At 41.8% G+C, this 24,820-nt stretch overlaps 1 protein-coding gene across 9 annotated transcripts in view; it reads left to right on the top strand.

The window, feature by feature from the left end:
- Nucleotides 1–5,278: 5,278 nt before the first annotated feature.
- The window catches only part of PWWP2A (PWWP domain containing 2A), a 44,450-nt gene continuing 24,908 nt past the window's right edge, over nucleotides 5,279–24,820 (top strand). For 5 of the 9 annotated variants that reach the window (XR_006283355.1, XR_006283354.1, XM_027819662.3 and 2 more), the window contains exon 1: nucleotides 5,279–11,218. Coding sequence is in view for 5 of the 9 variants with exons in the window: in XM_027819662.3 (XP_027675463.3) it covers nucleotides 10,419–11,218 (800 nt within the window). In the remaining 4 variants the exon portion in view is untranslated. Of the gene's footprint in view, nucleotides 11,219–11,590; nucleotides 11,728–12,945; nucleotides 13,056–24,820 lie in introns of those variants that run through there. The other 4 variants (XM_037906479.2, XM_037906480.2, XM_037906482.2 and 1 more) reach the window with 4 other exon arrangements.

Here is a 24,820-nt window from a genome sequence, read left to right as displayed (position 1 = left end):
GTGACCATTTAACTAAAGCTGTATGTTTATTTTGCATACCTACTGGGGGCAGACTTCAGGCTGCATATGGCCTGACTTTTGAGCACTTAACAATACATCTTTCTTGTTGTCTTTACTTTCTCTTCAGGCGGACACCAGGCCTGGAGACCTTCTGTCCAACAGATGGAAGTTTCACAAAGTTATGAGAAACTCAAAACTGGAGATTAGAGAGTACATCTTCAGGCAACCTTAACTGTAGCTGTCATTAGCACCACAGCTATATCATAGCACCTTTCACCCCATAGAATACCAGTGTTTTATACAAATTACACAATATACAAAATGCAGATGTGTCTTGAATGGAACACAGAAGTTATTCAACAGTGCAGAGTAACACTACACAACAGTTTAGCAGAGGAAGAATAAAGGGCTAGATCCTCTGCTCCTAGTAGGCTGTTTTACAGTGCTCCGGCAGCATAAAGCAACATTAAAACTGGCAGATCCTGACATGTGTAGGGGAATCTCTGGGTGGCGCAGAAGTATTGTAGTGGTTCCAATGCCAACTCCCTCTCAGCTCTTGATGCAGGGGTTGGGCGAGGTAAAAGGGAGCTTAGTCAGGTGGTCCTCAAGCCCTAGTGATTCCCAGTTGCCAGAATGGCTCCTTAGAACCATGGACAGCCAGTGTAGCCTCCCCCCAGGACTAATCTTGCAGACAGACTAAAATCCATCTTTGTCCCATTCCTGAGCTGTGCTGCTGAGTACAGCTCAACTGCAGTTCAGTATCTGGACTATAGTATTTAGCTGAACTACAGGGAAAATGTAGGTAGGCAGAATACATTTACCCCAAAAGAACATCAGGGTTAAACATGCCTATTCTTGTGAAAGATCTTTAAAGCCTTTGTTTTACATCACCTCCAACAGCACAGTGCTTACTAAGGGCTTGTTTATGTGGGGAAATTGATTGAAATAGCTATAATCTGCAATAACTATTCCAATCCATTTCCTCGTGTAGACGAGCCCTAATACAATGCATTCATGTAATACTGACTCCGAGGGAAGACTGTCACTAAATCATCCAGTGCAGCACCTTGGCTCTTCCCCTTAGAGATCTTCCATTCAAATACAGATAAGGCCCAATCCTGCTTAACTTGGCAAGACCACAGCCCAAGCAGTAACTGCTGCTAGCCATATGCTGTACCATAAATTTTAAAACAAAGAAATGTAAATAGGAAATGACAAGTTTCTACCTCAACACAAGACACAGTTTTATCCCCAATTTAAAATTACAGGAGTAAAGGCTCAGAGACTTTAGAAACACATGTAGCCAGACAGTTCTTAAGTAACTAATCATCAGTACAGTCTCAAAGATGTAACACCATAAGAAGTCAATTGGGAGGAGGGAGTGAACTGGAGTCTAGCAACCATGAAGAAATAAATGTTCCTAGTTAGTTCCCAAGTAAACACAAGGGAAAAAAGCCTGATATAACCTTCATTAGATTAAGGATGGATGCTTTGCAGCAACTTTGTCGGTCACTTTGTGGGTCCCAGAATAAGAAGTCATGCCCAAAGCCAAGGACAAGTAGGTCCAAGGGTTTCTTTGGACTTAAAACTCTAACACTGGAATGCTCATTACAGGAGCCATTTTGCTTTTCTCTTCCCTGCTCAACCTAGAAAGCTTCATCCAAGAACTTTCAGAATTACTCTGCCAAAACAGATGGATTTCATATAAAAATGTCCTCCTGAAAGTCAAACTTAAGACCGTACTGACAAAAATAAATGATTGTGAATGGATTTATGTCCAAGATCTAGCAGCAGCTGGATATGGTGGAAAGGAACATAAGGAAACAGTCAGTGAAAGAATTAAAATCAGCATTTATAAAAGACAGCACAGATAGAATTTACAGAAAACCAAATCCAAGCCCAAAATAGGCAAAGCCCTGGCATTCCTAAAGGAAAATCCAGATCCCTTTGTTATCTTGGAGCAAATGATTCCCTCAATATTAGATCTGCAAGTGCAATGTGACCTTATATACGCTAAACACTATAGGATTCTGGCCAAAGAATAGTCCACAATGAACAAAATAGGCCATACTATCATTGCTCCAATTTCAGATCACAGAAAGAGAGTGAGATTTTAGAAGCGGTTGCAGGGAGATGGGGGAGGGAAGAAGGAAAGAAAACAAAATTTTAATTTCCCCAAATCTTAAACTCAGTGAGATGGTCCCACAGGATGGAGCTAGTGGAGGTCAGGAGCCTTCCAAAATGAAAACACAAAAGCTGCAATTCTGTACTATTCAAAGCTTGGAATATGCAACAGAAATAGCCCATTGTTTCAGAACACAGAATTAACTTAACTAAAACTGCCTAAAGATGCAGATGGGCCCCTAGTGGGATTTTCAAAAGTGCTTAGCAGATTATGCTCTATGTGCCTAAGTCACTTGAAAATCAAACCTAGGTTTCTGTGTCACTTAGGCACGTTAGAAAATTTTATCCATAAACCTTTGTTCTGTTTGTTCAAGTGTTTTGGTGACATACCTGAGTAGAGGTTTTTTACTGCTTCCTCCCCAACAAAATGGACTAATGTATCTGGGGACTACAGAATATGAAGTTATATTACAAAGAAGGAAAAAGAAAAGGAGTACTAGTGGCACCTTAGAGACTAACCAATTTATTTGAGCATAGGCTTTCTTGAGCTACTTGAAGTGAGCTGTAGCTCACGAAAGCTTATGCTCAAATAAATTGGTTAGTCTCTAAGGTGCCACTAGTACTCCTTTTCTTTTTGCGAATACAGACTAACACGGCTGCTACTCCGCAACATTACAAAGAAGGTAAACTTGACATTTACGTATTTGGTATATTTGATTAAAGGATCTTTGGGGCAGGGACTATGCCTTTTATGTTTATACAGTATGTACCACATGGTGGGCTCTCTTGAAAACAGGTAATAATCTTCCTGCAGCTCCCATTGACCGGGAACAGCGAACCACAGCCACTGGGAACTGTGGGTGACCGTGCAAATGTAAACAAACAGTCTGGCAGCCCACCAGCAGCTTACCCTGACAGGCCACGTATGGCCCGCGGGCCGCAGCTTGCCCACCACTGCTTTAGACCCAAGTTATATTTGTGCATCTTGGATTTAGTTTCCTCTGTATTAAGATATTAAAAGAATAAAGTTTTTTTAAAATAAAAAGTCAGTTGTAACTTATGCATCCAAAATTAGAAGAATGTGACTATAGAAAATGAAAAAAAATTGGCATTTTAGTAACCTGGATTTTTTTGGTTTGTTTGTTTAAATGCACTGCTATGCGGAGATTCATTTCCATTAATGTGGGTAGCCTGGTTATCTCAAGATGCATGAATTTTAGAAGACAGATGAAATCACACAGATTGCAAGATCAAACAGGAAGCAGATTCCAACCCTCAGCAGTTTAACTTATAAATAAGCAAGGGACATGCCAGAATAGATTTAATAGCAGAATTTGGCCCCAGGTGCTCACTGACATTTGTAAATTTTTATATCAATCTGCAAAAAGAAAAGGAGTACTTGTGGCACCAATATATCAATCTGGTCTGTGGTTACAGCTTTGGATGGAGTGAATAATGGATTTAAATCAATTCCCTATAAGGACATTAGATGAAACCCCAATCCTTAACTTCTCACATGTTCACAAGAAATTTAGCATATAATTAACTTTTCCGATTCAAGTAGAGACTTCTGGGGCATGTGTGTATATGTTGGGATTTTACAAATCCTTTAAGAATCATTCACAAATCTAACAAAAATGAGCTCTGCATTCTTATGACCAGGAATATCATTTGCTGATCACAAGGGAAAATGACTGATTATTTTTTCACCCCAGCCAATATTCTGTAATAAATCATGACAATGTTTAAAACCAATGATTTTAAATTAAAGCGAATAACTCTTTTTCAGAGCACTGCTTCTCATCCAAACCTTCTCATCTAAACTGTGCCTGAAGCAGTTTAGCTCTGCTGCATGCAACTAAAACCCAATCTTCATTTTCTGTTTCTGCTTTAGTTTTAGCCATGTATGCTATTTGCAATTTACCTAACCATTTGTAATTCCTTCGGCATCTGATCTGATTTTGTATTGGTTAAAAGGTGCCTTTTGTAAATAGGTTTCAGAGTGGTAGCCCTGTTAGTCTGTATTAGCAAAGGCTGTGGGTTTTAGCCCACGAAAGCTTATGCCCAAATGTGTTAGTCTCTAAGGTGCCACAAGTACTCCTCGTTCTTTTTGTAAATAGGAAAGCCTTCCAGACTTATCAAAAAAAGGTATCAGCCCAGGTTAGAATGGGTTAGCTAACATATGCTGTGGGAGCCATAAGCTTTGTCTACACTGCACTTTTGTCATTAAAACTTCTGTCACTCAGGTGTGAAAAAAACCAAACCCCGAATGACAAAAGTTTTGACGACGAAAAGCGCCAGCGTGGACAGCGCTTCGTCCATGGGAGCCACTCTCCTGTCGACGAATCTACCGCCTCTCGTTCAGGGTGGTTTTATTTTATTGCTGGGACAGTTCTCTCCTGGTGACAAAGAGCGACTACACTGTGCACCTTACAACAGCACGGGTGCTGCGGCACAGCCACGCCACTGTAAGGTGCGCAGTGTAGACCTAGCCTAAGAGAGGTAGCTATCATTTTCCAACATCACACCTTTACATCCTAAACTGCATCTACACTAGGAGGGTTTGCTGGTACAACTATACCAGTATAGCTATGCTAGCAAAACTTTTCTAGTGTAGCCCAGGCCTATATTACCAAGTTTTGTAAGCATACCTGTGTCAGTCAAGGATGTGAAAAAAGCACACCCCCTATCTGATGTAGCTATGCCAGCAAAACCCCCAGTGTAGATGCAGCTTTAGTCTAGATAAGGCCATAGAAAAAATATCTATTAACCTACCCTTGCCATGACACTAGCACATAGTCCCTCCATTTGCCCCCACCTCATGTCATAAATACCCCCTATAAAAACATACATATACCTCAGGCCTGTCTATATTGGTCTTATTTGCACTGATGTGTTTTTCCCAGTGACACTGCCATGTGTAGATATGCTGCATCAGTGCAATTTACCCTGGTATATTACTGGGGTAAGTTGCACCAGTTCACACCCTGTTTTACCCCAGGACAATGGGACTACATGAGTGGTTTACATCAGTGTAATTATGTGATTACACCACTACAAATTTCCTTAGTCTAGATAAGCCCTAAGTGCACCTACATATGCACAACGCCCAGACAGCCACTCTCTCTCTCTTTCTCTCTCTCTCTCTCTCTCACACAGACACTCCTAGACTTTCTTTTTCACACACAGTTCAATACAGTAATACTTTATTGTCATGAAAAGCTTCTGTCCCAGTGTTGCTACTGTGCAAGTACATCTGAACACAAACTCACACTCATGCACATGCAAACATTCACGCCCCATTAACTCATTCACTCTCACAGTCCTAGGCATGAACACACAACCAACTCTCTCTCTCACACACACACAGGTAATCTCTTTCTCACAATCACACTTCACTGATGTTCGCTCACTCATGGCATGTCTACGCTGAAAACTGTGGTTCACGCAGCCGCCCCAACTAGTATATCGCTTGTGTGCATGCAGTCTTCTCTCCTTGTGTCAGCACTGCACATACGCTCCAGGAGTGCTTATATCGATGCATGGTGCAGTGCCCCACGGGTAGGTATCCCAGTGTACAATGTGCTAGCATCCAGCTCACTGTCTTTTGAGAAGTTTTGGCAGTGCATAGTGGGGCAGAAACAAGTTACACAAGGATTACTGGGAGCAAAGGGTCAACTTCCCATCATGCAACTGTCTCCATCCCACAATGTCATCTATATTCCATAATTTGAATGCCTTCGTAAAACATCCCATGAACCCACGGCCCTCCTCACTGTCTACCATCTGTAACAGATGCATGAAGCCTGCACAGCTCTATGTTATTGTCATAAGCATTGCAAGCACGATCCTCCAGGAAATTTGCAGAGTCATAAGAAGAACCAAATCAGCGGGGAATATTAAAGTTTCTTCGAGGACTGATTGCTGTGGGACATAGCATGAACCAATTTAAGGTAGCTGGTGGCATTCACTGAGCAGCTGCAGATGGTGGAGTGTCGCTTCTGGGCCTGAGAAACGAACACTAACTGGTGGGACTGCATTGTAATGCAGGCTTGAAACGACGAGCTGTGGCTGCAGAACTTTTGGATGCACATGGCCACATTCCTGGATCTGTGTGCCAAGTCTCACCCTAGCCTTCGATTGCACTGAGAGCTGCACTGACAGTGAAGAAGCAAATGGTGATTGCACTGTGTAAACTTGCAAGGCCAGATTGCTAATGGTCAGCGGGAAGTCATTTTGGAATTGGAAAATCCACTGTGATGCAAGCATGCAGGGCAATGAATATGTCTCCTGTTACGCAGGATTGTGACTCTCAGCAATGTGTAAGACATAGCGGATGGATCTGCAGCAATGGAATTCCCAAATTCACTAGTTCGATCCTCTCCCCACAAAAACTAACCAGTTCCCTTCCCTCAGATTCATCAATCTCTTTCTTACATTTTCACCACTCATTATTACTTGCATGATAGCAATGCCTAGCGTCTCCAAGAACAAAACAGGGCCCCACTGTGCTAGGCACAGGTAACAAAAAAAGACAATCCTAGCTTGAGAGAATTTACAGGCTAGGTTTATGACAGGATGCAAGAGCAGGATGAAACAGGGAGACAATTGTCAAGGGAGCACCCCAGGGGACAAAAACAGTAAAACAAGCAAGTTTTTGCATAATAAGTAAGTCTCTTCTAACCACCTAGCCTTTGGCATAACCTATCTCTGAAGACAGGGATAGCCTATGCTACTGTATTTCTGCATCTGCCATTAGATCAGAAAAAGAACAGGAGTACTTGTGTCACCTTAGAGACTAACAAATTTATTTGGGCATAAGCTCTCGTGAGCTACAGCTGTAAGGTGCCACAAGTACTCCTTTTCTTTTTGCGAATACAGACTAACATGGCTGCTACTCTGAAACCTGTCATTAGATCAGAGTGGCATACACATTTGTTTTCATCTTTTCACAAACACTTGGCATTTGAAATGTAAATGAAACTGTAAAAAATCCTTTTACATTCATTCTCAGGACTGCTGGAGACTCCATTAGGTATAAATGATGACAATGTTAGCATTTTAATGCTTGCTGTATGACATAAGCAACACTTCTGGCAAAGGAGGGTGATTTCAGAAAGCAACACTGCAGTTTTGGAAGAGGAATTCTTCCATGTTACTCCCATCCTTTGGAAGTCTGAATTTAACATAACAAAGAGCCTGCTGGGCTGAGCTACTGGATCTCAATGTCCCATTAGTTCAATGACTGAGTAGGCTCTTTGTATTGATTGGTGACTTCTTGTAGGCTAGAAATTACCGCCATTCTGCTCTACTAGGCCCTGGTTACACTACAGAAATGAACTGTGGCTAACTGAACTGATGGGATATCACTGTTCTAAGCACCAATGGTACAGTGTATCCACACTAACCATGCTGTTTTGAGATAAAACCCATGACAGTTTTGGCCTCATCTGCAGAAGTGCTGTTCTACAGCTTTGCCATTGCCCTACTCCCTGGGTATCTCTCACAATTCCTATCACAGGCTTCTGGAACTTATTTTTGCGCTGCTTTCACTGGGGAGTAATAGCTTGCCAAGCTACTGTTGCCTAATTGAATAAGGTGGTAAATTCCTGATTTTGGGGAAGGGAATCTCAGTTTTCTAGGAGTCTCTCATCTGTTGTCACAATTCTGGGGAGTTGCAATAACATAGGAAGGAAGAGCAGAGACCTAATTCTCCTTACAGTCCCCTCCTGCGTCCCTCTGAAATGAAAAATATTTCTGAATCATTCATAGCCTTTGAAAACCTTTTGGGGCCAGTGTTATTTTGTCCCCAGTACACATACCAAAATATACAGAACAATTCTGAAATGCAAAACTGAGATCTTACCTCTGAAGTGAAACTGAAATCATTGCAGAGGGGCAGGTTTTGGAGTTAAGGTATTAGTAACTCAGCAGCAAGACAAATCTCATTATTCTGTAAAATACTGGAAACAGACATTTTCAGCCCTGGGCGCTCCTAGATGGTTGCCCCTCTTTCAAAGCATGATGGCCTCAGGAAACAGTATGCAGGCCTTTAAAAATATGACCCAACAAAATGTTTAGAGACGGTTTAGGCATTAATATTAATGTTGGATAGTTCTGGAAAACCCCCAGATCGGCTTGGTTTTGTTTTTAGCCACAAATCATACAGCCATGAGTCCATCTGCTGTTTCTCCCTGACAGAGACTGACAAAGATCCATGCATGATGGAGAATAAACACTACAATTCAATATGCTACTCTGTAGTACTAACCTCCTCACAAACACATATTTTATTCCAACCACACATCCCTTCAAACAGTAAATTGCCTGAGAACATGGTAGATTGTATAATACTGAGCTATTCAACTATTTTATATTTTAAAATTTCATTTAACTCAGGAGCTACATTTCTAAGGCATTTTCTGTCTCTAGAAATGTATGTACACATAAACCCTTTACAAACTATATGAGGCTGATGCTGCAAGCACTAGGACCTAATTCACTGTTGTCCTGCAGCTTGTACAGTCAGTTACACCAGTGCAAAGTGAGGGTAAAGCATTATCAAATCAGAATGGTGTTTTATGCCTTCCTTGCGTTTGTGCAAGTCACTACACATGATGGATAGCACTGGGATGGTGAATCAGGCCCCTGGTCCTTGGGACTACAACAGGACTATGTGGTAATATGCATTATGATTGGCATTTGCAGGATCAGGTTCTGTTTACATACAGACCTCTCCAGCCCCTTCTGCTGTGATGGGAGGCTTCAAACCCAGTTCTTGGTTTATAAGGTTTTATAAGAAAGATTATTATTATTATTACTTGCATTACGGTACTGCTATAACTGCATGACACTCAATTTTCCCAGTGTGGAAAGACTAAAGGCAGTGTACACAACTAGGCTTTGAAACTGCGGAGGGATTTGCTCCAGTATCCTTTGCCAAAATTTCACTACTCCCTCACCGTCATTGCTTTATGTCAGTTGCCTGCCTAATTACTGCCTTCCAACAGAGAGGTGGCTACATTTCAGTGATGCTATAAATCACTTTAGAATCCTTCAGAAAAGACAACTATAAACCATTAAAACTATATATTTTAAAAAAAACTCAAAACATTAGAGATTCAGGTCATTTCTTTTCCACAGATTTCACTCTCTGCCAATAATTTATCCCCTATAATTGCATTGGGGAGGATTAAGGCCTACAAATTGCATTCATGCTTAGCATCTCGCTGGTCTAGCTCGTCCCCTTGCTTTCTGTCTTTCTTTCACAGATCTTCTCCTTCTGCCCTTTAACTGTCCATCTATCTCTTCTACTTCATCCATGTCAACTTTCCAAAATATACAATGGTGGCCGATTTATAGCATCCCAAAGGGTTTGAATCTGGCGAGGAATGACCAAAACTGGCAAAATTTTCATAGTTTTTGGGAAGAAAAAGCTAGTGTTGATTCAAAGTATCATATGAGCCAAACTGTAAAATATACAAGTGTTATTTGCTTTTTTCTCCCTTTTCTCCCAATTCTCCACTTCTCCTTTGATACCGAGTTTTTTCTTTGATCTCTTTTAGTGTCTAATTTTTCACCTTTTAGAAAATGTTATAGTTCACTCCCTCTTCCCCTTAAAATCAATCTTCTTTCTTCCAGACATTTGTTCTTTTCTATTTGGTCACCCTTTTTTGACTTTCCATATTTTTTCCTTCTCTTTTCCCATTTCTCTCCATCTCTGGTCCCTTTTGCAATGGGTCCTGCTCACTGTCCCAGTGTGGGTGCCTTGAAACTAGAGTTGGTAAGATCATTATATTATTTGTGCTGGAGCAACATCTGAGATGGAATCAGGACACCAAGGTGCTAGGTGCTGTATGGACAAGAAGACACAGTCTCTGTCCCAATAAGCTCCTAGTCCTGAATATGAGGATACTACCCTCTCATTGCAAGTGAGTTAACCTCCCACCTCTGTGCCCTTGCCTCCCCTGCTACTCAAACAGGAATCTCCCTTTACACTGAACCCCAGGCCTAAGGCACTTCATCTCAGTTTGATGGATGTAACTCTGCACCAATTAACAGCCTCTCAGAGGGCTGAAGGGGGAGGAGAGTCTTCCCTGCGCCAATAGGAAGGGATAACTGCCTCATGAGTAAGCCCCTTTGATCTTTAGAGGTATTAAACTCCGCCCCTTCTTCCTCTTCCCGACCCCTGAATGAATGAAGTCTCTGCTGGCCAATGAGAAGTTTTCGTTCGGCTTGATGGACTTTCCCAATCTCCAATAGGAGCTTAGAATCGTGGCGTAGCCTCCAATGAGATGCCAATGCTGAGCGCACTGGGCGGGCTCTGCCTCCCAGGCGGGCGGAGAAGGCCGCGGTTATCGATCCCGCTGCTGGAGGGAGGCGGCGGCGAAGCAGCAGAGAAAATGGCGGCCATGGCTGCGGAGGCGGCGGCGACTGCAGCGGTGCCGGGTGACGGGGGAGCCGGCGAAGCCGAGCCCGAGATGGAGCCCATCCCGGGCAGCGAGGCCGGCGCAGACCCCCTCCCCGCTGTCAGCGAGGCCGTGGAGTCGGCCGTGCCTGATGGGGACGAGGCCGACGGGGGAAAGTCCGCTCCGGGGGAGGCCGAGGAGCCGCCGCCGCCGCCCGTAGAGCTCGCCCGGAGCCCGGCTAGGACCCAGGAGCCGGAACCTGAGAGGACGGAGCCGGAGGAACCGGAGCTGGGTTCGCCCAAGGCCGAACCTAGAGGAGCGCCCAGCCCGGAGCCCGAGGAGGCGCCGCAGCCCTGCCCGCCGCCTGCTGGGCACCCTGAACTTCCCGAGGAGGAGCCGCAGCCCTGCCTGCCGGCTGCTGGGGGCCCCGTGGAGCCGGAGCCCGGGGAGGAGCCGTGCCGGCCGGAGGAGGAGGAGCCGGATGCTGCTGATGCTGCCGCTGTAAAGCCGGAGCCCCCAGCCCCCGGCTCCCCGGTGGCCCCGGCCGCGGGGGAGGCGGAGGCTCCGCTGCTGCCTGGCTCGGAGGTGCGGGTCACCCTGGACCACATCATCGAGGACGCGCTGGTGGTGTCGTTCCGGCTGGGGGAGAAGCTCTTCTCCGGGGTCCTCATGGACCTCTCCAAAAGGTGAGATGCCGCTGGAGAACAGCTCCTCCCGGCCGGGAGAGATCAGCGCTTCGGGGGGATCCCTGGGCCTGACCCCGAGGCCCTCAGGGACTTCCGCAAAGGGTGAGAGCGGGCCCGGGCTCCGCAGCTCTCCGTCAGCCGCCTCCTTCCCTCCCTGTTGAGAGATGGAGTGTAGGGGACTCAGGCTCTGTACAGTAGTAGCCCTTGGCCCGCCATCCTTCCTGGAGATGGAGGCGGGGTGCTTGGAGCCGATTTACCCCCTCCAGCTCTATCTCGTTGTGTGAGGGTGGAGGAACTGCCCCGTGTTAATTACTCCCTATCTAAAGAACCCGGCCCTTATCGCAGGCTAAGCCCCAGGCCGGGCCATGATGGGTAGGAACGGTGCCCCCGCAGCCTCGTTGCATTGAGACAATGCCTAACAGCACCTTCGACCGCCAGTTCTGATGCGATGTAGCCTCTGCTGCTGCCACGCACGGTCTCTGGTCTTCTGGCCTACTACTGGGTTAAAGGTAAGGGAGAGGCCCTTTCATTTTAAGTAATAAAAATAGGATAAAAGTTGGTCACTGATCAACAAACCTTCACCCTCTCCCCCTTTCGTGCTGCTGTTTTAAATAATAAGAGTTGTTGCCTTGTGGGGATTAGAAAACATGAGACAGGCAGGAAGAGCACATGGTCAATTCCCTCTAACTCAGTTAGGATTCATCTTGGGCCTTCCTAATTCCACAGTCCTGTTAACAGTCATGAGCTTGAACTGCAGAGAATTGGCCTGAGCCTCCCCAAATCATAGGGGTGTTCAGATCTAGAGATCTGTTTTGGGTGCTCATCTCTTAATTTACAGCTTGCATTGACCAAGTCATGTCGTATTATCCTTTAAAAGCCTGCTGACACCTTTTGGATTACAGCAGTCTTCAAATTGAAGATTCTTGGAGTCCTGAAGGGTTTACTAGTATGATTCTCCTTGCGTCTGGGGAGGGGCTTTCTCTTCAAGGAACCAATGTCCACCTAGTAAATCTGGGCCCGAAGAGACAGTTTTGTTAGTTCAAGTCCAGCCTTTTGGGGAAACTTGCACAACTTGATGGGCGTAAAAATTGTTCAGAAAATTCTAAGGAAAGTATTTATGGATATAAATATTTCCCCAGTGATATCTTCTTTAGTGTTTGTAGTTTAATACTTCAGCATTAAGCAAGTACAGAACAAAGTGACATTGACTAGGCTATTTTCATTGCCTGTTCTAAGTGAAGTGCAAAAAGTAAAAAACACAAATCTTGGAAAACAGAATTTGCAAATGTTCTTAAACTCTAGTAATCCAAGATAGTGGTCGTGACATAGAGAACCTGTATCAATTTAAAGAAATTATTTACTTATATAGTCTCTCTGTTCTTAGTGCTTCCTTTAGAAATGGAGCCAATGGCTTTGTGCATTTTTGCTTTCGACCAGCTTGTTTTTTGGGGGGCAGATATTTAGAGAGGTGTATGGCCTTTTCTCGGATCAATGAAGATGATTTAAGATGTTAGAAACGTCTTAAAAATCATGGAAGCTAATTCCACAGCTCAGAACTTAACCACCTATAGTTTGAAAAGTCTAACGGCACTTTCACATTTTATTAAATTGATTTGAGGCTGATCTTTAAGTGTGTAATGTACATTTCTAGTGTGAAATACTGAAAAGCCCCAAACCAGTGACGGGTGCATTCAGTTAACTTATTTTTTAATTCTATTCTTTTGTAGATCTGAAGTCCAGACCCTCAGAATTGCTGGCTTTCACTCTGTTCAGTCACTTGCACTATGTGGGTGTCAAAGCACTTGCCATTAAATGACTCTGGATCCTGTATGTATGAGTAAGGAAAATCCTGATTTATTTCCCCTCCTGAAAAAACAAACAAACAAAAATTACCTGCGTTTTATTAAACATGTACATTTGACCCAGTGTATCCCCATAGTTGTAAATGTCTGGGGTTTCTGGGTACAAAAATTGTCTCACCACTGAGGATCCTCCAACATGTGGATTTCCAATATCCCTTTGAGGCACAGGGCCATCTGCATAGAAGCACTATGGCTCCACATGGATGAGGAGGGGCTCCTTGATTCCTTGGTAGTATGGTGTCAGTGGATCCATGCTTCCAAGATTGCCCCAAATCATTTGTTAAAGGTAGGGGGAAGCATTCCTCATCACAGAGGACTTTGTGGAAAAGGTAGTACAGCTAAGGGTTGTATTACCTCTTCTTATGGGCTGATGAGGGAATGATGCATCTTCTGTGTCTGCCCCTCTGTCCATGTGCATCCTGGACTTCATGGATGGTCCCTCTTCAGGTGGATGTGGAAGATACAGTTTGGACTCTCTCTCTCTCTCTTTTCTTTTTCTTTTTCTTTTTCTTTTTTTTTTTTTTAAACCAAAGCTCTGGAGCGGGCCTAGGGTGAGAATTGGGCTTCCTTACATACAGGCTCTGCAATGTTTTGCTAGTGATACCAGTGTATGTGAGCTGGCAAGTGAAATCTGGACTCAAATCCCCAAAAGAAGAATAAAGTAGTATGTTAACTTCAGAAATGTACTAGGCACTTTTTACCTATAGAATATTTCAGCACTTAAGTGTTAAACACATTTTTTTAGATAAACTCCACTTCTGTGCTATTTTTATTTTGCCGCATTAGCTTATCTAGATTTTTACGCTTTGGTGGCCTGTTACTGCCTTAGGACAGTGCAGTCAATATCAGAAAACTATGATGGTCTCTTCATTTGACTTTTATGAGATGTATAATTCATGTAGCAGGACTTGTTAAAAACATCAATAGTATACAAGTTTTGACTAACCTTAACTCTTTTGGGAGTCTCTGTTTACTGAATGTTGAAGTTTTTTATAGGCATCGTTACACAGGGGAAAAACCAAACCAAAAGTCCCCACAAGTTCTAACATTGGTTTACTTGAAACGGTGGGAATCCTAATATAGAAAAAAATATGTCCATTGGAACTTTGCTCCCACAAGTTCATCTGAATTTGTGGGAATTTTTCTAAACTTCTCCAGTGCAGACATGGCCATTGCCTCCAAATCTGCTTCTCCTAGAAATCTTAAGCTTATCAGTTCCTATGAAAGTCAAGTACGTTTTTGGTAAGGATAAAAAAAATCTAATCTAGTCCACTTTTTTTTTTTTAGTGGTTATTAGCATCTTCAGTTATAGGTGCTAACTTACCCTACCCACAGTGAACTATGGGTGGGGGGAATCATCTTACGCTCTAAAGAATGAGGATTAATAGCACTTGTATTCTAGCAAATGGAAATAAGACTGCTGTTTGCCTCATTATCGTATGGCAATGAGTTTGAAGGTTAACTTGTGTGTAAAAAATATGCATTTCATGCAGGCAAGTTTATTGCCCCTCTGAATTTTAGTGCTGTCACTCCTGTATTGTGGGATGGAAGCACAGCCGAAATGCCTTCGAATTTTGTTGTTTTTCTCTGAATCTCTACTACTTCTGTTTCTGCTGCTGAAATGAAATGCTAGCCTTTTTATTTATTCCAGCAGAGTTTTAAATGAGGTCAACAGTGCATATATAAGGGAACATTGTTAATTACATTTTTAATTGACAAATATGAACATTTTTTCTGTTGGAGTACCCCCTTTAAATAGAATGTCCTATTTAAGTATTTATGGCCCTCTGAGCAAGTGCCCTAATCACTAATGAATTTTATCCACGCAATATCCCTGTGAGATAAGGATGTATTATACCCACTTTTACCAATGGGGATTTGAGGAACAAAGTAATTTAGCAGCTTCTCCATGGTCCCATAGGAGGTCAGAAGTTGCTCTGGGAATTCATCTGGGTCTCCTGGATCCCAGTCCAATTCCCTATATAATTCCAATCGAACATTTTTCATACCCAGGACCTAGTTCTTATATTTTATTAAAGGGAGTTTTTGTACCCAAGCTGATGTTCTGAAGTGTCTTTTTGGAAAATTCAAGAACAAGCATCACTGAGTCCACTCTTTTCCTGTTTACATTCCCACATGGCTGCCTGCTGCTGATTTTAACTCTAGTAGTGCTGCTGCTATTACCTTTAAGCTCCTTGCATAGTCTCAGGAAGGTAATGCTTGAGAGCTCCTTCCCAGTGCATAAGCGGTGGTATCATCTTAATGCATGAGATGGGAAGTGTAGCTGACTATCAAAACAGAAATTGATCATGCACATGGTGACCTTGGATAGATATTTTTCTCTAACATTTTAATTATAGTAATATCAGTTGCCATCTGCAAAAATTGTTAGACAAATCTCCTTTTAAATTAATGTATTTCTACGCATGCAATGTATTCTGAGGGTCTTATGACACTGCATGCAGCTATATTGGTTTGTGATACATTAATGCCACCTGCTGGCTCAGAATTGCGGCAAGGCTCACTCTGCACCTGGAGAAAGCAAACGTTAGTAAGTATAGCACTTCTAAATCTTAAGAGGTGGTGTGGGAGTGCTTTTCATCCTGTTGGAACACTATTCCAGGATTGAAAACTACATTGGGCGGGGTCTTAAGACTTCATCGTGCCAAAAAAAAAAAAAAACCTAGTCCCTCATATCTAGTGTTTCTTTTTAAGTTATATTTTCTTGTGAACAATCACAGAATTCTTAGCTTAGAAAGAGAAAGATTTTGTTTCTAGCCCTGGTATATCATGATGTATTGAACCTTAAAAATCACAATTCTGACGTGCAGGGTTTTTTCCCTTTTTTGAATTTCATCATAGCAGCTCTGGAAAGAACAACCATGAGAGCTAGAAACCAAAGTCTTTTGCCATTTGAAAGCTTGAGATAACAGAATTCAGAGGAGAGAGGATTAATCTCTAGCAATCTGACATATAACTTTGTCTGCCAATATGAAAAGAGGGTTTTGGTTGGGAACAAAATGGTAATGAAAATGATTTTTTAAAAGCAGAGTTGTCATGTAACTTATCCATTTGGCTTAACTGAACTTTATAAATCTTCAACTCGTTTTGTAAAATTACTGTTTGTTGCTTTGTTATGGTACTGTCTCCCAGTGATATCTCTAAAGTGGTTAGAATCTTATGTTGCTTCTGCTCACATAGAACTTCTGCTTCCATATGGAGAAAGAATTTGTAGACCCCAGTGAGGTTACATGAACTGTCACAGTTGGCCCAAAGATTGTTCGATATAAACACATTTTCTCAGTGTTTACAGCTCAAACATGGCAGCTTGGTGTTAATTAAAACATGAGCTTTGGAAAGTGAAACTGATTAGTCTCTCTTCACTTTTCACCCCAAAATTAAAACGTAAGATTAAACTTGAATCTGAGTTCTGAGAATCTAAGGTTGTGGCAATGATATAGGTAAACTGTCTTTAGATATTTTTTTATTTGACCGTCCCTGAAAGGGTAAAGAATTTTCTCCAGTCAAACCAATGTAGCTTCTATTAAACCAATGTAGCTTCTATTAAAAAATACAAGAGTAGTGAAAAATTGTCCAAATCTCATGTTGTCATGAACAACTGCTTAAATTTTGGTTTTGGGAAGGAACTACAGTGCAGGTTGCCTTAGATTTTATGGAAGTACTGAAGTTTACAAAGCTAATATTCCGTCACAAAATTCGGGGGAGGGGGCACTAACTTATGCCCATCGTTTGACTCTGTAGTATTGTTTCGTCTCCCTTACGTAATCTGCAAGATGTCACGAAGACTATGGCTACACTAAAGTTTAAATCGATATAAACTATGTCACTCAGGTGTGAATTAGCCATTCCCTTGAGCGACCTAACTTATGCTGACTTAAGCACTGGTGTCGATGTTGCCGGGAGAGCTGCTTCTGCCGACATAGCTACCGCCGTTTGCTGGGGCTGGAGTAATTAAGCTGATGGGAGCCATCAGTTTAGAGCAGCTGTGCAGAGAGTTTAAAGTGGTGCAGCTGTATTGGTGGAGCTGTGCCTCTTAAGTTTTCTAGCGTAGCCATAGCTTAAGAGTCACAGTCTCTTTCTGGTGACTAAAGAGTAGGGAAACGCAGTTGTTCTTTGGACTTGTCAAAAAGCCAGGTAGGATAAGCTGTTTAGGAAACAGCCACAAAATATCGAACTTCTCTGTAGTGTCTGCTCTTTCTTGGCCCATAATTATGGGCCCTTGGGTGCTATTGTAATGCAGATAATTAAAAAGAATTATGGAGGTGTCAGTCGTGGTGGGACTGAGTTTTTCAGTTAAAGTAGAGATTCTCTTATATATGAAAATTACAGCATATTCTCCCCCAAAGCCTAGCACTTCTTCCAAGTATAGAGCAATATTTTTGGAAATTTAAATCCATTAATCAAATTAAAGTTAATTTAAAAATGAGTCTCCTAAGGTATTATGTATCCTGTCAGACCTCTTTATTGTTCCTAATGACAAATTCATTTTAATAATGGAATAAATGCGGACTGTTCAAGGTTCCCATAGAGTAAAAAACTTCTCTGGAATCTTGTACATAGACTACTTTTGAAAGAAATAATATTAAGATTGTTCGTTTTTCCTCTTCACAAAAAAGAGGCTGAACAAGAGCTCGTCCAAACTTAAATTTTGCTGGCATAGCTATTCTAAATAAAGCAAAATAAACTGTATAAATACATCTGCACTAGGACTTCAGCTTGTTTAGAAAGAAATCACACCACTGACGCTCCTGTGCTGGTAAAAGTTTCCAGTTTAGACTACAGAGAACTCCGCAAAGAACTGCCCTATTTTAAAATGGCTGCCATCTTCTGTTGTTCTCAGTTGGACTTACGTTCGTATATATGGCCAGTGCATATATCTGTTTCTTCTGGTGTTGTTCTCCATTTTCTGACAGCATAGGATGCCACCATGTTTCCTGAGGGCAACTTGGCTTCCCTTCACTTGAGGGAATGTGGGGACAGGAGGGTGGACGGGAAACTTGGGTGTACAACCTGGTATGTTTTGACTGCTTTATGTCTGGAGCATAACTAAATATGGTGCTAAAAGTTAAAATTGAAAAAGACTTCAGTTTAATCTTTAGATCATTTGAAATATTGCATGATAGTATTTTCTCACTTTCTGGTTTAGTGTTAGATATTTTATTTAAAAAAGAAATTCCCAGACAAACTACACTGAGGTGAAGTGAAGGTTGAGCGTATACATCAGTGATTCTTTATTGGTTGAATGACTGTAATCAGTGCAACATGCTTGTTGAACTTTTAAATTAATTAAAGAATGTCTACTAAAAAGGGATTGCACAGTTTTAACAAAACCAATTTAAAAAGAGTTTGAGTTTATAGGTGTGAAAATTGTCTAGATCAGCCCAGAAACCCTAGCACTGTGGCATGACAAAAGAAAAAAGCTGTACTTGGTATCCAGGTAAAAGTTCAGAAATAAAAACCAGTTTCAAAATGCATGTATTTTTTACCTAAGTGTAACCTGGTTATCTAGACATGCTGATGTGGAGATGAAGCTGCAGAAAACTTTACATGGAGCTTCCTTCCGATTCTTCCAGAAGGAGAGGGGAGGGACTACATTACCACCTCTGTGGGAAAAATCAGGGGGTTGGACCCGCCCCATACACAGATCCTTCAGACTTCTCGGAAGATGGCCCCGTGTGTCTATACTGAATGTGGTTTCACGAAGCTATAGGCTGCTGCCCGTGGGGTTCCCCCTATTTCAAAGAGAGGTTTCTAGCTTCAGGCTTGCACTCTTAAGTAATACAGCTTCTAGCTGTTTTTACATCAATATTTTCTACTGTTGGTCAGTGAGCTTCTTTCCCCTCGCTGTTTGAAGCGGCGGATCCACAGGGTCCTCTGTGGGTGGGAAAGATGCAGTGAAAGAAACTGATTCCTCTGTACATAAGGGGAGCTACAAGCATGCAGCTGGAAGCAGTACAGTGTTTTCTCAAATTCAGTGTGCGACATGAAGCTCAATCTGGGCCTTCAAAAAGCCCTGTTGAATATTGATCCACTTCCTCTGATAAGTGTTAACTGTTAATCCCGATGTAACTTTGTTAAAACACTCAACTCAGTATTTAACTAGAAATCTTTTGACTTCAGTTGGAAGATGTTTACATGCTTAGAAGTTATACCAAATAAAGACTTTTTGCGATTGTCACTTACATGTAAGAGAAATATATTATTCCATAAGTATTCTGTTTACATGTAGAGTCCATCAGTCCAACACTGGCTGCATGGGACATGCATAATTATTACTACTAGCAGATCCTAATAAGCAATGTTTTGGGTGGTAAAGGGCATTGGCCACTTACTTCCATTTCTGTAGAAACAGCACATAGTAACTCAAATTGGAGGTGCAAGCCATTGTTCTGGAACTTTGACTAAATGAAATACTGCATTTTTCTGAACTGTGAACTCTGGTGCCATATTACTCTGGATGGAAATAAACTACTAAGAACATAGTTCAGCTTCTGTGGATATCTACTCAGTAAGGTGTCCCAGTGGATACTTAGTGTATATTTAGACACTGAAATTCCACTCTAAGCAGAATAATAGTGAAATGTTTGGGGTATGTTCTGGATACCTGTATTCAGGATATTGTGCTTCGTATTAAGTAGCTTACATAATATATAACCAATATAGCTATTCTGGAATACTAATGTGCATAAAGTCAGATTGGAGCTTTATTAAACTAATTCCTTCAAATTCTAAGTGAAATATTTCAATTTATCAGGTAGATGATGCATGAAACAAAGATGCTCAGAATTAAGTGGTGCTAAATATTTTAATAAATGTAGCCAATAGGCTACAAAATGTTTGAACCTTAAACCAAATGATTCCTGTCATGGCTTCTGTGGAACACACATAAGGAATGCTGTATGGGTCTGAACAACAAAAAAAAACAAACAGAGAATATTTTAATTTATAATCAGACCATTGTAGGCTGACTGTCAGTGATAACACATCAGAGGTCAATGGACTTCTTGTAAATGATGTGTTAAATCAAATCTGATTCTTTCCTAAAATATCAACTTCCTGTGCTGATTCAGATTAGTGATCATGCATTCTGATAGTTATGCCAAGACACCATGAAATCATAAGTCTTTTCAAGAGACTGAAGGAACATGGCTCACATTCAGTCATTAGATTTAAAACCGTCCTAGTTGGCTTTTCTCTGCAGGAGGTGTCAGCTTGCTAGAAAAGCTTTTTTCCCCCTTCCACTCCCTTCCTCCCCCATGTAGTTTGCAAGTGCAGGAAGGGTTCACTGAAGTCCTCCCCATTAAAGTAAACCACAATGCTATCCTTCATTGTTTAAATGCTTGTGTGCATTTGTTTAGTCTAAAGAACACTACAGACAACTCCTAAGTAGGTTCATAATCATAGAAGAGTGTTTATAACGTATACCCACATTTCTTGCTTTAGTCTTGACTTAATTGACATACAGGCAAAGACTCAAATACTTCACATTTTTGTGGTAGCTCACCCCACTTGAGAACAGAATGCTGAACGTGTACATCATTATTTTCTTCTCGTTACCCTTCAGAGAACTTGAATTTTGATAAACTGATATAACTAGAAAAAAGCAAAATCTACATAAATTTATGTGAGATGCTTCTGCAGCTTTTGGTTTTACTGATGTCACTTAACTAGTCTATACATAATTACAGAGGACACACAATTAGCTCTTAATATTCATTAATTCTCATAGCTCACAGGACTTGCACAAAAACCTTATGAAGTACTTGACCAGTGATGACTTCAAAAAGTTAGTGACATGGTAAACTTGGTAGTATCAGAAATGGTCTTTGTTTTAAAAGTGAGGCTGATTATGCTCCAGAAAGTTTCCTTATTTTGGTACAGGTAATCTGTCTGTGCCCTACTTCTGCTACTTCATGACTGAAACATTCTTTACTCTTCTCTGGGATTGCTAAATCTTTCTTCATTTATTCTGTTTTTAACACTTCTTCTAGCAGTCCCCTGATACCCTAAGCACCCAGCATTAATACTTGTGCACCCAGCTCATTATCTCAGAGGCTGAAATAACCTCTGACTGATATGTCAAGCTCATTACTTAAATGCAGCAGTGCGTTACTATAAAATGTTAATAGGAATAGTAAAGTCTTTCCTCAGCTATATATTGCTGAAACAAGGGGACAGGTCCTGATTCCTACTCTGTCACAAAGCCTCAGGAAAGCCAGGTTAACTGTCCCTCTGAGGGGAATTCTTTGGTAGGTGGCAAGAACTGGCGTAGCATTTTCTACATCAACCCCTTCCTGATATTGGTGGGGCTTTTTTGACACAGGCCTGGAACACGTGTTGGAGGCTCACATGCAGCCATTTGTAATTTAGAGTAGCTACAGGTCTGCTGTGAATTATGCCAGGCCTGGGCTAAGTACCTGGTTTAAGTACTCTTAAACTACTTTTTGCTCTGCCCTCCTCTAGTCCTGTGTCAAGCACAGCTCAATTACATAAGAGGCTCTAGCACAAGATCTTTCCTACTTGCAGATGAGGACCTAGGGTGTAGTTGTAGGTTGTGTAATTACATCAAAATGAATGAAAAGCTATAGATTACATTGTCCTATGAACAATATAAATCACTCATCATTGGAGTTTTTTGTATTTAGCAGATCATAGAAACTGTGGTGTTAACTTCAAGGGATGGCATTCTGTTAAGTAGAAAGTAATATTGTACCTGAGACAGGTTGTTTCTGCATGGAATGCTCTTGCTTAGCTTTACCATTGTGTTTGGATATGAGGACAAACTGAAGATATCACTTGCAGCGTTTGCCACTTTGCATTTATTTCAAACTGAATGGTTAGACAGGCCTTACTTATGTTGCCGAATTGGTTTTGGTTGTTTTAAAAGATGGCATTCATTACGACAAACCTTTTAGACTTACAGGATGTACTCCAGTTCAGAGCATAGGCCAGTGAAGGTGACTCATGATGTCAAGATTAATCTGAAGAGCGGTGATGTGCTTTTCATCTTTGAACTTTTATAGTGGCATTTTTCTTGTGGTCCTTGTTCACCTTTGCTAATACCAGTTAACCAAAACACTTTCTTTTAGAACTTGTAAACATGTAGAAATTGTACCAAAATTTAAAACTGTTTGCTCTGTTGTTCGTTTGAAACACTCTAGTCTATATAATACAAAGAAACTGAGATTGGAGCAAAAACACTTAGCAGAACACCTCTTTGAGGTCTTGTGATTAGTGAGTGACTACAGAAATAGAGATGGGACTTGATTTTTATTTTTTATTTAGTACATTGTGTTGTTTCATCTGATAAACTAGTGAAAACAGAATAATATTTGGCAAGTTACTTGATTAATCACCCTTACTGTATCCCTTGCCTTTGTTAGATCTGCTCTCTTTCTGTCTTTTTCTGCCTTTTTTTCTCCTGCAATAAGAGAGAAATACTGTTTGTCGTCTTCAGTGTTTTCCTTCCTTCCTTTCTCTCTCACCCCTACTCTCTTCTTCTGGCTCTCTCCTTCCCAAACCTTTCCACTGCAATTCTTTTCTAATTTACCCTGTCAATCTCTTCCTTTCTCCCACCCACATGCTCTCCCCACCCATGCATCCAGACATAGGCTCAGGAACTTTCCTAGATTCCTAATAACCAACAAATTAAACTTATTAATGACCGAGGGATACAAGAGATGGCAGGTAGCCCGTTGCTATGGGGCAGTGTCCAAGTAAGAAGCCAGCACCCATCTAGCTGTTGGAGAAAACTGGCTGTACCGAATCTGATTTGGGAGCTTCATCTTTCAAGGCATACAGGGCCAAATTTTGGCTCCATTGAACTCTTTGTACTAGAAGTGTGGAATCTTCATAGTATTGCCTTATCCCATGTTTGAAAACATTGGGGGAAGTCTTGACTAATGTTAAAATACTATAAACCAGTTCTGACAGTAGCAAGTTACAGCAAACAATGCAATGACGGTTCCTGGTGCATCCATTATAAGCACTGCATTTTATAATGGAGAACCCAGCTTCAAAGTGAGTTAATACAATGGACTCTTAAGTTGGTATGTACCTTTATTTAAACACTTCCCAGAACTGTCCCATGGGTCCCGTGCTTCACTAGCCCCTAAATTTCACAGAATTTTGAGAGGGAAGAGGATAGGATTTGTTAAGTAGGAACAATTGAGCATCATTACTCCTTGTTTTTGCAGCATCCACAGTGGACTAGGTGTTATGTAGTCTTAAAACAACCCCCCAAAAAAGCACCATCCCTGTCTTGAAAATCTTACACTCTATAAAGTGATTTTAAAATTGTTTCTGGTTGCTAGATTTATACTATAGCAAATAGAACACTTTCCGGTAAGCACTTGATGACCAAAATAAGAGAGAGGTTACTGAGTGTAAAGCTGACCTTAAATTGAGGCTTCTGATTTTGTCCCTCTTTCAACAAGGTCAAACAAATGTGATTGAAATCATTAGGTGAACTACTTATTTGTTACAAACTGTCTAAGTTGGAGCTGTATGTGGTATTCACATCTTTATATAAACTTGACTGACCTCTGTTAATCTGATGGGACTTAAAAGCCAGCTCTCAGTGTTATTTATCATGGTTCTGCAATACTTGCCTAAAACAAACAAACAAAAACAAAAAACCTAAGAGCAGAGACCTCCATCCTCAAAACTAGCTATTGGGGAGGTTTCCAAACTGTCTGTGCTTGGAATTGGAGGTAAATGGACCTGGGTGGGAAGTGGAGTTTTTTAAAAATCTATTTAATGGCAGATGGGAGTGAAACCCTGCAACACAACAGAATATAGTTACTTCTTAAATTAATTTGCTGTCCTTTGTTTGGGGAAAGAACCTCTTAATAATAACCCAATATCATCTAATCAAACTATTGTTGTCCTCTTTAGGAAAAATGGCTGGGTTATTGGCTCACTGAGGCAGTAGACAGTTAAGTCTCTGTAAACTAGGGACTAGGAAAAATATAGAACTGGACCCAGGATCTGGGAGTGGGGAGAAAGGGAAGGTGGAGTGTAAAATGGCTACTTCGTGGTACTTTCCTGTCTGGCTAGTGCCACTTGACAACGTAGGCCCTCCTCTTGCTCTGATCTGGTAGCTCTTTGTGGCTGACACTTATCAGAAACCCACGTATGAAGGAGTGGGTAGATGTGGAATGAGTGGATGTAACTTAGCAAGGGAGAGAGGGAAGAACTGAGGAGACAAGATAGAAAAGTAGGCTTTTAAGAATATGCAGGTAATTTTTGTGCGGGAGAGAAATGGAAGAGACAAAATATAGGAGAGGTGGTAAAGAGCATAATTGTGACTGTAGTAAAGGGATTGTATTCCTCTGGTGTCAGAGGCCAGTAGCTGGCTGACTAATTAATCCTACCTGCCACACTTGGGAGAAGACCTGGAGCTTAAAGGGCTGGTCCTCATAAAAAAAAGAAGCAGGCAGCAGTAGCCAGTGGAGCAGGGGTGGGGAAACTGAGGGCTGGATCCGGCCCATCAGGGCTTTGGTCTGGCCTGCGGGATCGCCACCCCTGTGGCGCTGCGGGCCCCGGGCTGCTCCCGGAAGTGGCCGGCACCGCGTCCCTGCGGCTCCGAGGGTGGTTGGGGCGGGGCAAAGGGTTCTGTGTGCTGCCCTCGCCTGAGGCACCGCCCCCCCACAGCTCCCATTGGCCGGGAATGGGGAACCATGCCCACTGGGAACTTCAGGGGAGGTACCTGCAGGCG

The sequence above is a fragment of the Chelonia mydas genome, chromosome 8, assembly GCF_015237465.2.
Source record: "Chelonia mydas isolate rCheMyd1 chromosome 8, rCheMyd1.pri.v2, whole genome shotgun sequence".
Lineage (NCBI taxonomy): Eukaryota > Metazoa > Chordata > Testudines > Cheloniidae > Chelonia > Chelonia mydas.
The sequence above is the reverse complement of the archived record's forward strand: the minus strand, read 5'-3'. Positions and strand labels throughout refer to the sequence as shown.